At 35.8% G+C, this 16,895-nt stretch overlaps 1 protein-coding gene across 2 annotated transcripts in view; it reads left to right on the plus strand.

The window, feature by feature from the left end:
- LOC126881677 (elongation of very long chain fatty acids protein AAEL008004) overlaps positions 1-12,751 on the plus strand; it is a 210,744-nt gene extending 197,993 nt beyond the window's left edge. For both annotated transcript variants that reach the window (XM_050646079.1, XM_050646078.1), the window contains exon 7: positions 5,907-12,751. In XM_050646079.1, the coding sequence (XP_050502036.1) occupies positions 5,907-6,086 (180 nt within the window). In that variant the 3' untranslated portion in view covers positions 6,087-12,751. The remainder of the gene's footprint in view (positions 1-5,906) is intronic.
- Positions 12,752-16,895: the final 4,144 nt, after the last annotated feature.

The raw sequence follows: 16,895 nt of genomic DNA on the forward strand, positions 1-16,895 counted from the left end.
TGTCTACCGCAGCGCAGAACAGTTCAGTGGTAGTGGTATTATACCACTTTTGTAAATTTTGAAGCCAGGAATTGCGTCTTCTTCCCGATCCTCTTTTACCATTTACATACCTTCCCTTGGAGAATCAGTTGGAGAAGGCCGTAACGTTCTTGATTTCTCATTACATGTCCTAGATATTCTATTTTTTTTTTGTTTTGATGGTTATGAGAAATTCACACTCTTTCCCCATTCTACGCAGGAATTCCACGTTAGTAATTCGGTCAACGCAGGATATACGTAAGATGCTCCTATAACACCACATTTCGAAAGCTTCGAGCCGATTCATAGATGTAACAGTTAGTGTCCAAGCTTCCATTCCGTAGAGCAGAACTGTGAATATATAGCATTTCAACAGACGGTATTTTGTTTTTAATGATATGTCTCGACTGTTGAAAATGGGTCTCCTTCTGAAGTATGCTGCTTTCGCTTTTATTATTCGCTGTTTAATTTCTGAGTAGTCCCATTCGCTATTTAAATTCGTACCCAGATATGTATATTCTCAACTCTTTCGATATTCTGTTGGTTGACTGTAAGTTGAGCGTTTAATATTGTTTTTAACGATACTCCACTTTCTCCAAAATATATTTAAAAGTCTCTCGAGTCATTCTCATATACTGGAAGAATCGTTCATTATCTTTTAATTTTTGAAATAGATGATGATATTCTCCATAAATTAATCTTTCTCGATTAATAGGATGTACATCAACTCTCTTTCTTTTCAGTTTAGTCAAAACAGAATCTAAAGCAATTATATCATCATCGGAAGACGACATTTTGCTACAAGTAGTAGACGCAACTGCCAGATTTGAACGATCTCTCTCGCTTTTAGCCGTCTTCACTGTGTTACCATACCCGCGCGCGAGAACCGCGCGGTTTGCCCGCTAGCGGAAACCGCTTTCACTATGTGTGCCGCGTAAGCATAAACAAAAATGATGTAAGAAACAAAAATGTAATATGCCGACAAGTTGAATTTGAGGGTACCTAATACGATATTTTTATCGATGACGGTTTTAAGTAACATGAATCATTTTTCACCTTATTTTTCTAATAATGTGATTTTGTAAAGGCATAACTTTTATTATTGACTGCGTTCACCAGATGCAAACACGTTCACAAATGTTTGCTCTTTGAACCTAAACTTGTTGACAGCGAGCTGAACGGTTGGTTGTTTAGGTTAAAATTTGACATTTTGCTTGCTTGGTTTGAACGTAACCTAAAATAAATTTTCTCAATAAATACGTTTTTGAATTTACTTTTTTTTATTAAAGGAAAAAAGAAAATTTATTTAATATATAATAACGTAGCAGAATGTTTTCAGTAGCCTTTATTTTATATATAAAACCCTTATCAATATATTCTAGAATATATACAATTTAAATTCCCGCCATATTTTTTCAATATTCAACACGTTTGCAAAGTTCAACTTAAATATCTTATGTTTGCAAAAATGGCGACCGCTTTCCAAACATGTTTGACGTTAGCAAGTCGTTCAGAACCATAAAGCGCAAACTGATTGCCAACGTTTGCATCTGGTGAACGCGCCCATTAATTTCGTATAGCCGCTTATTTAGTCTACCAAAAGTTATCAGAATTTAATGACAAAGACAACACAGTTTTTACTCGGGTTGTGTTGACTATGCTAATACTTTTATTTATCATTATAAATTGTACTCAGGTACCATCCGTAGTCATTTCAGATGTTTCCATCTCGCAAACAAAAACACGTAAAAATAAACATCTGGCGGTGAGTCACGCATCCCACGTCCTACGGCCCAAGAAAACTGTACGCCGATGTCAAACTTTCCCAAGCGAGACCTGCGAATGCATGAACTGATAGTAGGATGCGTAATACTCTCTACGCAGTTCGCCGACACAGGTTGTGTCTCGCTTAGGTTCAATTTGTGCCGGGCCTAAACCCCGGTTAACTAACCGGCTGTTAATCGAGACATAAAGTACCGGGCCTAAGAGTTAAAAAATCGACCATATACACCATTGTGTTTAAACGATTCTTTCGGGGAAAAGAATCACAAATCAATTTTTTTGGAGGAAAACTGTATTATTTCGAATAAAAAGGTCGATTTTTAGTTGTTATTTTTTTATTTTCAATGTGTTTTAAATGTATTCATTTCAACATATTGAAAATTTTGACATGCGTCAAAATTTTGCATTTTGCTCCGTTCCCCTTAAGGGGATGGGTACGTATTTTCGGCTGCAATGCTATTCAAATGGGGATTCATTTTTTTCGAATCCTGAGAAAACTAATAAGTATTTTTGAAAAATTTAAACGCAGAATGAAAGATTACGTTATTAGCGAGGGCCGAAAATCCCTGAGAACTTCTATAATGTTTATTTTAATAAGTTACAGTGAAAAACTAAGAGAAAATTTAGTGTAATTTTTAATTTCAAATACAGTCGAACCCGCTTATTAGAATACCGGTTATAGGCATATCCCGGTTTAAGGAATAGAAATTTGAGGTCTCAAAACTTTTCTACTAGCCACCTACGATTGGTTATTATAATATTCCGGTTATAGGAATATTTTTGCTTGGTACGATGGCTATTCCAGTAAGCGGGTTCAACTGTATCTCATTCAAAATAAACTTTTTATTTATTCTAAGGGACTTTCGGCCCTCGGTAATAATTTTTTCTACGGCTGTGCTAAAAGAGCCATCTTCACGCACGCATTTCGTTTCCGAAAGTTGCAGTTTCGCGCACGGCGTGCGTGAAAGTAAATTTTCCCGCACGGCGTACATTGTATTGAAAGTTTGGTTTTGACAACTTCGTCAAAGAATTAATTTGTGTATTTTCACTTCTAAGTAAAAATTTATATAACTCTTTTTTTGTGGCTTTTTTCCAAACGTACGGCCCTAGAAAAAATATTGTTCCTATCTCATGCGGAAAGTGTCTTCCCCGCACTCGATTGCTTGCCCAAACTCCGCTATCGCGTCGTTCGGGTCAACGGCAGTCTCGTGCGTGAAAGTATCACTTTCCGCACTAGTTAGGAAAATAACTATAGTCTTTCATTCTGCGTTTAAATTTTTCAAAAATATTTATTGGTTTTTTCAGGATTTGAAAAAAATTAACACAATGTCCGTGGTAATATTTTGCAAATCTATCTTTGTCTTACAACGCCCTCAGTCGAATAGAATATTGTCAGCATATTGTCAGTCAGACAGTGACAATCAGTGACAATTTTAAATACACTCACCGGCAGAGAAAACGGGCACCCCAAAAAATGGGTCATTTTTAATGTCTTGTATTTCCTAAACCTGATGTCCGATTTAAGTAATTTTTTAATATGTTATAGCCTTATTCTTTATCAATATCGCTGTAATAATATTGTTGCTAGACAGGTACATTGTCATTGTATACAGGGTGTACGAATCAAACTGTGTTTTTTTCTCAAATTTTGGAACACTCTGTGGAATGTTCTAGCTTTTATAAAATACTAAAATTAAAACCCAACTATAGCCACAGATTTTCTTAACATTCTGTTTTTTTATTCATTCGCTTATGTTGGATAATAAAAAAGTTAGGCACTTTAACAACTACCCCTGTTTTTCGTCAATACAGGGTGTTTTTCAATAAGTACGGCAAGCTTTAAGGGGTAATTCTGCATGATAAAATAATGACAGTTTGCTTTATAAACTTATGCCCGCAAATACTTCGTTTTTGAGATAGGGGGTGTTGAAATTGTTCTTACAAACTGACGATTTATTTATTGCTCTAAAACGGTTTGTGATATGCAAATGAAATTTGGTAGATTTTAAGAGCTAGTTATTGTGCATTTTTTGGCATACAATTGAGAATTTTATATTCACCATTGGTGTGCATACGGGATATATCTAAAATATTTGTAACCGTATGCACGCCAATGGTGAATATAAAATTCTTAATTGTATGCCAAAAAATGCGCAATAACTACCTCTTAAAACCTACCAAATTTCATTTGCATATCACAAACCGTTTTAGAGAAATAAATAAATCGTCAGTTTGTAAGAACAATTTCAACACCTCCTATCTCGGAAACGAAGCATTTGCGGGCATACGTTTATAAAGCAAACTGTCATTATTTTATCATGCAGAATTACCCCTTAAAGTTTGCCGTACTTATTTAAAAACACCCTGTATTAACGAAAAACAGGGGTAGTTGTTAAAGTGCTTAACTTTTTTAGTATCCAACATAAGCGAATGAATCAAAAAAAAAATGTTAAGGAAACCTGAGACTATCGTTTGGTTATAATTTCAGTATTTTATAAAAGCTAGAACATTCCACAGGGTGTTCCAAAGTTTGAGAAAAAAACACAGTTTGATTCGTACACCCTGTATACAATGACAATGTACCTATCTAGCAATAATATTATTACAGCGATATTGATAAAGAATAAGGCTATAACATGTTAAAAAAATTACTTAAATCGGACATCAGGTTTAGGAAATACCAGACATTAAAAATGACCCATTTTTTGGGGTGCCCGTTTTCTCTGCCGGTGAGTGTATTTGGCATGGCATCGGGAATATTTTGAGTTGTTGATTAAATAATATTGATATATAGTATATTTGATAAATAATTGATTTAAGACGTGAACTTAATAAAAAGTTCAAGAGACGAAAGAAATGAATCAAAACGTACCGACTGGTTGGTAAATATATTAAAATATTATTCCAACACATGCCTTTAACGACCTCTAACGAGGAAAGATGAAGTGAGTATCGATAATGATTAAATTAAAAGTAAACTGCGAACCCAAGGCATAACCATGCCATTGGGCGATTATAGGAATCCATTTCACTAATGTATCAACAATTATTTACCCATATAATTATTGTTTCACGCTATACTCGTGCAGAGTTCAAAATGATAGTGGTTTATATGGGTAAACTGTTGATGCATTATTGGAATAGGTTCCTAGCATCGCCCAATGGCATGGTTATGCCTTGGGTTCGCAGTTATTTTAATAGTTATCGACACACATTTTATCTTCCGTCATTAGAGGTCGCTAAAGGCATACGTTGATATAATATTTAATATATTGCCAACCATTTGGTGCCTTTTGATTCAGTTCAGTCTTCTTACAAGCCCTTTGATAACGGGGAAAGCTAGAAACATGTGCCGGAGAATGGTAAGAGATTATTGTTTGTTTTTTAACCAAGAGGAGTGATTCAAATTTACCGCGCCGTAATGCTTGTTTCTAATTGGTCCAACCGCAGGCAAGTTTACTCCACTGTTATTCACTTTTGACACTAATGACATTTATAAAATTTTGGCACTTCTGTCATTTTATAGGTTAATTAAGTATATCGGCGATTTTTTGTGTTTTCTGCATTATTCCTTTAATTTTTAGATTTTTAGTCTACTTTTATATAAAAACAGTTGTTTTTAGAACTCTTTAGCGATGTGTTCGTATAATATAATATGTATGGATTATCATCGAAAGCTGATATGATCAACGAAAAAAGAAGATGAATTTGGTGACTTTTCAGTAACTTTCTTGGGTGTGAATCTGTCTTTTTAGTTTACTCCTCTTGGTAAAAAAATAAACTATAGAATTGAATCAAAACGAAACATCTATGTCTATTTTGTTTCATGCTATACTCGGTGCAGAGTACAAAATGATAGTGGTTTATATTGGTAAACTGTCAATGCATTAGTGCAAATTATTCCTAGCATCACCTGATGGCATATATGCCTTGGGATCGCTGTTTACGACACTCGTTTTGTTTTCGTTCTGCTGTAAAATTTTAATATTTTGAGTTGCTACGATTTAAAAAGAGATGTGCGATGTATATGTGTGTTTTGTATGAGTGGAAAACGACAAATTTCTTATAGAGACTAACTCTAATTGACCATTTAATATTTGTTTCAGCTCCAATTTGGACTGGTATTCGCCCACTCTGCTCAACTCATCTGGCTCGACTGTGGATATCCCAAATGGGTGGGATACTTCCTTCTTATCCACTCCACGATATTTTTCGTTCTATTTCTGAACTTCTATTTCCAGACGTACAAAAAGAGTTCGACGCTCAAACAAGTGAAAAAAGACTAATTAAAAATATAGGATAATAGGTTATCTTATTTATTGTACAGTTTTATAGTAATTTGTATAAATGTGTTGTGATGGAAGAGTAGGTAATAACCGTATCTTGCTATGAAAGGAAGGAGCCGTAATAAAATCAAATCATATTTTACTTGATGCATCTAAAAAAAATTTAAATGTAATGTAAACTTGAACAAAATTTCCCCATTACTTATACTATTGGAGAAGCGAGCAGAAACAATGGTATACAAGGATATAAATTAATGGGATTTTTTAAGACTCTATGGTGCCTTGTAGCTGTAACTTTTAACTTGTAAAATATACATACATAATCGTTCCTCTTCTACCGTTAGATGTTGAGGGAAGTGGTTCTAGCCTTTAATGAATTTTCTCCACGCTTTCCTGTTTTTCGCCATTTGTGTTGCTTCTTGCCAAGATTTGCTCTTATTTTGTTATATCTCAGCTATATCTCTGTTGAATTCTTATAGTGGTCTGCTCTGTATTCTATTTCTATTCTGATTTTTCTTTTCATTATTTTTATACCCTGTTATAGAACTATATATAGAGATATATCCCTACACATAATAGGAATACGAATATGTCTCTATAGTTCACTAGTACTTGTGCACAGGTACAATTATTGCTTTTGACTATTCTCTAGGTAATATTTTTTTGTTCTGTTTTAGATGTATAAATAGGATGTATACTATTTTCTTTATTATTCGCCATGATAGAAGGAGGGGGTAATGGCAGTTAAAACACCACGCTTGCCATGCAGGTTGGTTAGTTCTTATTCAGCTGTCCATTCTGCTGGGTCAGATGCTTTTTGTAGCCTCTCATTCTGAGACAGACGCTACTGATTTGTGATCTTATACTCTCCCTAAAATCGACGGTTGCCAAATCCGTCATCTTAGCCGTACCGAAAGTATTTTTCGTCGCCTTGGATTCCGTTCTGGACTTCATCCTGGACAAGGGACCTTTAGCAGGTGCTAGCTTCCCGGGTCAAGACGCTCCTGGAACCTGCGGGGGCAGGGATTGATTCACTTTCCCTGATAGGACTATCCAATAAAAAATATAATCCAAGGGACTCCAATGGAATTCCTACCCGCCACCCGCAGATGATGAGATGGGCAGATTATACAGGGTGTCTAGAAACTCTACCGACAAACGAAGACAGGAGATTTCTCAGATAATTTTAAGACAATTTAACCCAATTCACCTAGTCCGAAAATGCTTGTTAAGGGAGCTAGAGCTCTTTGAAGATGGCGTCATGAAATTAGTTTTTCTTAAATACCTCCAGAATGCTTCTATTTAGAAAAACGAAAATTGGTATGCATATTTACTTTTCAGATATGAATCGATTCCATTCATTGCAAATTTCTAGTACCGGTCATAGGCGTGCGTTTTGGGTAGAGTAACGGGTATTTTATCGCATAACTTTTTTGTCCTTAACTTTTATGCATTTTTGACACCGGATTATTAAATTGTGAGATATTCTAGTACTAAAAGGTACTCTTGATTTAGTTCGGTAGGACACACTGTTTTCTAGAAAAATCGATTTGAAAGTTTTTAGTTTTTGGAATTTGAAAAAAAATTGAAAGAACTTTTCAACAAAAACGAAGTATTTTACCAACATAAAGTAAGAGTAACTTTTAGTACTCGAAACCTCATAATTTAATAATCTAGTGTCAAAAATGCTCAAAAATTCAAGACAAAAAAGTTATGCTATAAAATAACTGTTGACCTACCCAAAACGGACGCCTATGACCAGTACTAGAAATTCGCAATTAATGAAATCAATTTATCTCTGGAATATAAATAAATGTACCAGTTTTCGTCTTTCCAAACAGTTTTTTTTTTTAATTTTTTTTTAATTCAAAAAGCGAAAAGTTTTCAAATCGATTTTTCTAGAAAACGGTGTGTCCTACCGATTTAAAGTAGGAGTACCTTTTAGTATAAAATACTTCCCAATTTAATAAATCCACTATCAGAAATGCATAAAAGTTAAAGATAAAAAAGTTATGCGATAAAATAACCGTTGCCCTACCCAAAACGGACGCCTATGATCGGTACTAGAAATTTGCAATGGATGATTAGATTTATATCTTGAAGATAAATACGCGTACCAATTTTTGTTTTTCTAAATAGAAGCGTTCTGGAGGTCTTTAAAAAAACTAATTACAAGACGCCATCTTCAGAGAGCTCTAGCTCCCTTATCAAGATTCTCCAGTCTTCGTTTGTCGGTAGAGTTTCTGGACACCCTGTATATCAAGAAGCACGTGGGCTCTAGGTGGATAACTAGAGCGCCAGACAGAGTAGACTGAAAAAGGATTGAGGAAGCCTATGTCCAAATATGGACCGAAGAAGGCTAATTAAAAAGATAGATAGACTATTTTCTTTGCTTTTTCTACGAAATATTTTCAACTCTTCTGGACTAAGTTCATCGTTTCCAGGAGCTTTCACAGAATTTGTCTTTTCTATTGCTTCCTCTAGTTCTTCGCCATGTTCACTTTTGTTTCTTCAGATTTTTCCTGTGATCCGCCAATTACATTGTTTGCATTTTCCTTTGTTTTTCCTTGCTTTCCGTTCAACGTTGTTCGAAAGGTTCCCTCCATCTTTCCATTATATACTTGTCGTTGGTTAATATGGTTTCATCTGTGGTTATCATTTGTCTTAGCCTTATTTCTTTGTTGCTTTGTAGTTTTTCAGTGTTCTATAACACAATTTTACATTTTTACACCGCCCACCCAGAATATGCGACTCTTCATTATCTTGGGAGAGTTTAACAAGATTTAAAAGGCAGCATAAGCAAAAAGCTACAACTTGACATGCACTATAAGAGGTTATATGTATAGTCTTAATTCATAATACATAGTTTTCTTCTTAGTAATAGGTGCTGTAGATGAAACTGTATTTTATATTTTATTTTCTTTTTATTAAATGTTAGTAAAAAAGTACATGTAATATTAACAACATTTAACCTAGTCAATAGTTTAAGATATAGTGTACATTTGTAATTTAGAATACAAGGGCTGCATTTTTTTCTAAGACCTTAAAATTTTAAATACTCCGTTTTTACACTTTATAATATTCACTTTCAGTAAAAAATATTTAGTTGGTAGCATTTATTGGTACCTACATTATTTTACTAATAATGGTCACGTGAATGATACGCTTCGCGTCGGTTCACTTCAATGCTCTCACAAAGTCTTCCCTGATGAGACGTAAACGTCGAAACACGTGTAGGAGAATGGTGAGATGAATTTTGAAATGAATCGAAATGCAACCATATAATATTTATTTTTTCGATGTTTCTCTATTTCAAAGTTCTTATGCATGTTCATTTGATTGTGTAAATTTAATTATTCGTTGACAGTGTGACAGTTGTCTGTGTAAACTTAATTACGACTATTACTAAGGCGGCCGATAAGTACTTAGCCCTCAAAAGAAAAACGAAAGTTTTGGAAAAGTGGTGATTTATTTCTGAACTTAGTCCTTTTTGCTCGATATACTTGACCCTGCGATGCTCCACCTTCTTTAACCAGTCTGAAAAATACCTTTTCTCGAGGTCTGCAAAGTAGGCTTCCGTGGCGGTGATGAACTCTTTATTCGACTTACATTTCTGCCATCGAGTGACTTTTCAAGTTTGGAAACAAAAAGAAGTTGTACAGGCCCAAATCTAGAGAATACATCATCATCATCATCATTTGGCTCTACAAATCTATGTGAGTCTTGGCCGCGTTTACTATTCCCTCCATTGTTTTCGGTCCTGAGCAGCTATTTCCCATTGCTGTACTCCCATTTTGCGTAGATCACTGGCTACTGCGTCCTTCCATATCTTTCTTGGACGACCAACTGACCTTCTGCTATCGGGCCTTTCCCAAAATGTGGCGTTCAGAAGTCTTTCGTCACTCGATCTTAGCACGTGACCCGCCCATCTCATTCGGTTTGCTTTGATGTAGCGTACTATGTTTGCATCTCCATATATTGTCTGGAGTTCATCATTGTGTCTTCTTCTCCATTCTTCTGTTGTCTCTTCTCTGCAAGGCCCATAGATAGTCCGCAGTATATTTCTTTCAAGCACCAGTAATTTTTTTCACTTTCAGGGACTTTTTCATGGACTTTCAGAGTCCATGTCTCGCTTTCATACGTTATTGTGGGACGAATTATTGTCTTATATACTCTCGTTTTTGCTATCTTTGAGAGTATTTTTGATTTAAGTACGGTAATTAATGAGTAATATGCCCTGTTTCCTGCAATGATCCTGGCTGCCACGTACTTTTCATATTTATTCTCAGCTGTTATGATCGCTCCCAGGTACTTAAACTCTTTGACGACTTCAAAGTTGTATTCATTAATTGTTATGTTTTGTCTAACCCTTGGTCTTGGGTCCTTCGTAAACACCATGTACTTGGTCTTGTCCTCGTTGACCTTAAAACCAACTTCCTTGGCTCCGTTCTCGAATAGGGTGAAAACTTCTTTTGTGTCTCTGGTGGATTGTGCAATTGTGTCCACGTCATCCGCAAAGGCCAATAGTATTTTTGATCATATGGCGGCAAATCCGTTTGCCAGTTGTGGCTGAGCTTTCCTTACTGCATATTCCAGTGCGAAGTTAAACAGCAAGGGGACGAGAGGATCTCCTTGTCTAAGCCCGGTCTTAATGAGGAATTCCTCCGACGTGGTGCTGCCAATTCTGATTCGTGCGGAAGCGTTCTCCGTGCTCACATGTGCTAATCGTACCAGCTTTCCAGGCACTCCTATTTCTACCATAGTCTCCCAAATCTAGAGAATACGTTGGATAAAACAGTTTGTAGCCCAATTCGACCAATTTGGTCATGGCGATGGCGGAGGTGTGACCCGGAACATTGTCATAATGTAGACAAACAAACAAATTCGGTGTCTAATCAGGCTAATGATGCGGCATAGGAAGGCCCTGTGATCGTTTTGCCCTTTTCCAGATAGATCACACCTTGTGAATCCCAGATAATGGTGGTCATCGCCTTTCCAGCCGATTGGACAGTCTTCGCTCTCCTCGGAGCACGTTTGAGGGGTGACGTCCACTGTATCGACTGTTCCTTGGATTCCGGTGTATACCAGTGGAACCATGTTTCCTCTACAGTTATGAATCAACGTAGAAACTCATTTGGATTATGTTTAAATAGCATCAGACACTGGTCTGAACGGGTTTTATGTTTGCGTTTATTGTTTGAAGTTCGAAAATGCGGCAGCCATCGCGCCGTCAATTTTTTTATGCCCAATATTCCAGGTAGGATATAACCAACGAGATCTTTTGTGATGCCTAGTGTCTCAGCTATCTCACGCACCTTCAGTCCGCGGTCTACCAATACAAGATTGTGGATTTCTTACACGTTATCCTCAGTGGTAGGTGTTTTCGGGACACCTGGGAGTGACTTATCAAAAACCGACGTTCCAGCACCTTGAAATTCGTTAAACCATTTTTGACGGTTTCCTTCGAACGAGGAGAGTCACCGTTTACAGCATTCAAGCGTTTTTAGATTTCGCTGCGGGATTTCCCTTCTATAAACAAAAGTCGAATCATCGACTGATATTGCTCTTTTTTCATTTTTCTAAAATCCCCAAACACGCCCGCTTATCATCATCCAGCCTCAAAAGTCCACTGCTGAACATAGGCCTCCTCCCCTCGTTTCCAACCCCATCTATCCTGCGCCGCTCTCATCCAGTTTTTATTTACCTCTCTTAGTCGTCAGTCAATCTTGTAGGCGGTCGACCGACGCTTCTCTTGTCTTCTCTTGGCCTCCATTCCAATAATCTCTTCGTCCATCGCCCATCTGTCATTCTGGCTATGTGTCCTGTCCATGTCCACTTCAACATGGCTATCCTCTCGATGACGTCAGTCACCTTTGTTCTTCTCCTGATTTCTTCGTTTCTGATTTTGTCTCGCAGAGCTATTCCTAACATTGACCGCTCCATTCTTCTCTGCGTGACTCTTAGTTTGGTAGCCCGCTTATACACACGGTCAAAACAAAACTACGAGTCTACGAGTATGATTTGGCTGATATTTTGATATAGGTCTTCTACAAGAATTACACGATGATAGATTTCTCTTGCGACAGTGGCGCCATCGAGTAGAGAGGCTAAGTACTTATCAGATCACCCACGTGGTTAACCATAAGTATAACATGGGTCGCCCACGTTTTCTCAACTGTCATCAATAGGACTAACTTCACGCGTAACTTTGATACGAGAATTATAAAAAAAATATGCATTGAAATCCAGATCCCGTAATTCGTTAAGCGTGATAAAGTGAGTACAAAGACATACCTATTTGTTTCTTTGTAATTACAGATTCAATTTACCGTACACTTCTCGTGACTCTGCCGATAAGGTAGAGTCGTATTGAGAAAACCTGGCGTGCCCAGTATCACTGCAATTAAGATTAAAAACATCAACAATAAAAGGTTAAACGATATTATTTAAAAAAAGAGTATTTAAAATGGGTCAATAGAGGTATTTTTGGAAATTTACAAAAGTTATATTTGTATTAAAAGAATAAAAGTTAAAAATCGGCATATGAATATTGTCAAATTTTCTCTGGTAATAGTTTAGTTACCACTTAAGTTAGGAATAAAAATAGTATTGTGAAATTGCTCAATATTTTGTATATTATCTGGATCAATAAAAAATAAAACAAATATATATTTTATTGTGCGTCCAATACAATCCAGTTCTCTGCACCAACAACGACATTTTCATTTTTAAAAATAATACGAGCCGTTCACTGTGCTTCGGAGGGTACGTTATGCCGTCGGTCCCCTTGGGCTAGTGCGAGTGCGAGCATCGACACTATTTCAAACATAGTTAAAGATGCAAGTGGTGCCGGAACCTGTCCGAAAGGATCTCCCCGGCAAAAATGCCGTACGATATTATTAGATATTTTTATTATAACTCGGGTTCTGCATAATAATTGCAGGTATATAGGGCTGTTGCGCATCGGATCTCGTATATTTCTGAGTGTAAACTTCTTTTTCATTTTTTTGTGTAGTCGTTTTATTAATGTGTTTATCTCTTTTCATTGTCCTCTGATTATTCTCCATATTTCTGTTTGTATTTCGTAAAGGTCGTGTTCCATCTGTTTTGAGAAGTTCTCCCAATGTACCCTTTTTATTTTTTTGAATAAAGTATTAGTGTTCCCCAGCTTTCCTCTTCGTTGCGTTTGTGTCGCTCTCTTGGATATGATGTACTGTATAATGATTCTTATTTTACATAATACTAGGCTATGGTCGCTACCTACATCTGCTGAGTTGAGACATCTTACGTTGATTACTTTTGATGGAACTATAACTCTGATAGTTATAAGGGTTTGCTTACCACGGAGAGCAAAGGATGGTATCGCTAGTATCCTACTCTTAATTTTGGTGAACGCGCGCATTTAAAATAATGCATCTGGCGATCGATAATATGGTACGAGCAGTACGAGGGATACCAGGGAGCGAGGGTCGGCACCTCGTCATGAGCACAACTTTACGTTCACTACGGAGACCATCGCATGGTATCCTAGTCTAGAGCATGGTATCATACTCTTCATATTCGTGAATTCTCGCATTTAAAATACTGCATTTATTTTATAGTCGAGGCATTGAAGGATTGAAGTGTCGATTTTTTTGCAGTAAGATAGTAGGATTTTAATGCGGATTGGTGCGTTGTGCATAAGAAAAATGCATTTCAAAAGTGTATTTTGAAATAGGCAATTATTATAAATTTGCAACTCGGTAAATTTTCTTACTCGGGGTTTTTGGGGTCGCTGAAAACGAATACGAGGTCGGCGAGAGTATGCAAACTACCTGGTGCCTGCAGCGGGTGTAATAAACATCTTCCTCTGGAGTATTATGGTAATTTGTTAAATAACTGGCCCAAACTTGTAACTCGGCGGGTTTTCGGGGTCGTTGAAAATGAATATGAGGTCGGCGAGAGTGTGCAAAGTACCTGGTGCCTACAGCGGGTGTAATAAACGTCTTCCTCTGGAGTATTATGGTAATTTATCATATTAGTTTAAACTCGTTACTCGGGAGTTTTTGGGGTTTTCTATTTTCTTCGATGTAACTATCGTGATCGAAAAGGGTGGTATTTTTATTATAAATAAACATAAATTTTTATTATTATAATATATTTATGGTTAAAAGAGTAGTTCATTATACAAAATTTATCGTAATTTATCTTTAAAATTCATTTTCTTCATCATTATCATCTTCTTCTTCATTATTGCCTTCCTCTCTCGAGTCCAATGCAATATTTGTGCAATCAGAGCCTGCACAATTTTTGCAGGCTAAATTACAAACTATCCCATGCTTCCTGCACCCGCATGAGTCGCATGCCACAGTCTGACTTACAACTACAGAATATTAAATTTAAAATGATTGGAGTATCAGGTGGCTGAGTCATTCTAACTGGAATTAATACACTATTTTGTAATTCCCATCCTCAATCGGTTGGGTTCATGTTACTGTCCTCTCCATGCAGCCAAATTTGTGTTTGTAAATATACCCTTTTTAAATGCCGGGTAAATGCATCAACAGATGAAATAATTTTTCCAATGACAATCTTTTTATTTTTGGCAATAGCCATTAAGTACATTCTGTATCGGTAAGTTTCAGCTAATTGGATATTACTCAGTTTAAACTGCTCAGGAATATTCGGTTTCCTGAAACTTATCGGGGCATTGTACATAGCCATAAGAATTTGGAGCGGTGGTCAATAATTTCATTAAGGGGTACAACATACAGTAAACCAAATGTGCTTGAGAGTCTGGCAAAACCTTTGGAATAGAACAAACTAAAAACTCCATAATATTCAACCCAGAATACCTGCCTTAAAAATAACAGCACTTTGTAGAAGGGACAAAGTTGTCATGAGAAGACTAAGAAGGAATAAGTTGTCATGAGGACATTGCCGTCTTACACATGGATACCTGATCATCCAGGGAAATCCTCCTTGGTGTCATACCTGCAACACTCGTGTCACTGTCAAACACATACTAGTTGAGTGCCAGCTATACACGAACACATGAAGACAACATAAACTGGATGAAGACCAAACCACCACTCTTAGTGGTAATAGTAACTTTAATAATGTGATAATGTTTCTCAAAGACTCTCGGTTATACTACGCCATATAAATGTTGTTTTTTTATCATTTTGCTGATATTGTAATTTCTTAATTTAAATTCTTAATTTTCTTAATTCTTGTAATTTAAACATATTGTAAACTTTACTTTTGTAGCCGTGTCAATGGCCTGCGTTGCTGAGACACGTTAATTAAAAAAAATATTGTTTACACTTCTTTATAATAAATTATTTAAATAACAAGAAAACAAAATAAGAAAAAAAACGTGTTCTGTTTTGCTTACAGTGTAACCGTTATATTAGTGTATACAAACGTGTGAGATAGAAAGGTAATGAATCCTACATGAAATTAGGCAAGAATATATCAATACTGCCAACATAGTTTTTTAGCGCCAAATTTAAAAAAAAATGGAGATCCTGAACAAAATAATCATGTATTTTTATAATATCCTATGAAATTAGAATTTAGTTGCGATAGTTATTTTCAGTGACCCCCAAGGCCCCCGAGTAACAAGTTTGGGCCAATTATTTAACAAATTACCATAATAGTCCAGAGGAAGACGTTTATTACACCTGCTGCAGGTACCAGGTAGTTTGCACAGTCTCGCCGACCTCATATTCGTTTTCAGCGACCCCAAAAACCCCCGAGTAAGAAAATTTACCGAGTTGAAAATTTATAATAATTACCTATTTCAAAATGCACTTTTGAAATGCATTTTTCTTATGCACAAATGCAATTTCAGATTTCTTATTCATTACATTAGTTCACAAAATTTCCTGACATTCTCACGAATCCAACGCACCAAACTGCATTAAAATCCGTCTTACTGCGCCAAAAATCGACAGTAAGGCCTTTCTTTGTGCTTCAAAGCCTCGACTATTACATAGCGATCCATAATTAGGCCAGAGTAATAAGACAAAAATATACCCCGTTCGTGACACTTCAGCAGCCAGGGTACTGAAGCGTTTTTTCGACAAGTAACACCTATAGGAACAAATTGTAACTATTTCCTGCGTAGGATCTGGCGGCCATTTTTATTTATAAACCATTAACTGTCAAAAAATGGCATTTTTCCCTTTTTTTTCAAATCAATGGAAAACAGTGAAACTAATGATTTTTTTAGTACAAATATTTTTGAGATTATGGAAGAAGCTTTAAAATGACATATTACAAATTTTGATATACTCATTTATTGTTAATATAATTGCGAAAAAAGGTCGGAATTGCCAAAAAAAATATTTTCGCAATAACTGTTGTAAAAATTAGTGTACAGGTTTGAAATTTTTATCAAATGAGGGTTGTTTGGTGCTTAATATGTGACAAAAATTTCAAAGCGATTCATTCAATTGTTTAAATTTTATTCAAATTGTTAATCCCAGGGAACATTTTTTTTGCAATAACATAAGTCAGAAAAACATGACGTTAGAACCATTTCACAGGTGTCAAATGAAAGATCATGAGCTATATTTTCAACTTGTTTTAAAAAAATCGAATAAAAATGCATTTATTAGTATTAAATAATTATGCAAAAGTATCGTAAATCTTTCCTTATAAACTTTTTGGATAAATTTTTCAAAAAAATTAACTTTTTTACCCTGTTTTAAGTGCACAACTACCAAGTAATGTTATTTATATCATAATTGATAAAAAATTATAATAAATAAATATAATTTCTTATATAACAAAATAAAAAGTTTATAAGGAAAGATTTACGAT

The sequence above is a fragment of the Diabrotica virgifera genome, chromosome 3 (genome assembly GCF_917563875.1).
Source record: "Diabrotica virgifera virgifera chromosome 3, PGI_DIABVI_V3a".
NCBI classification, from domain to species: Eukaryota; Metazoa; Arthropoda; class Insecta; order Coleoptera; family Chrysomelidae; genus Diabrotica; species Diabrotica virgifera.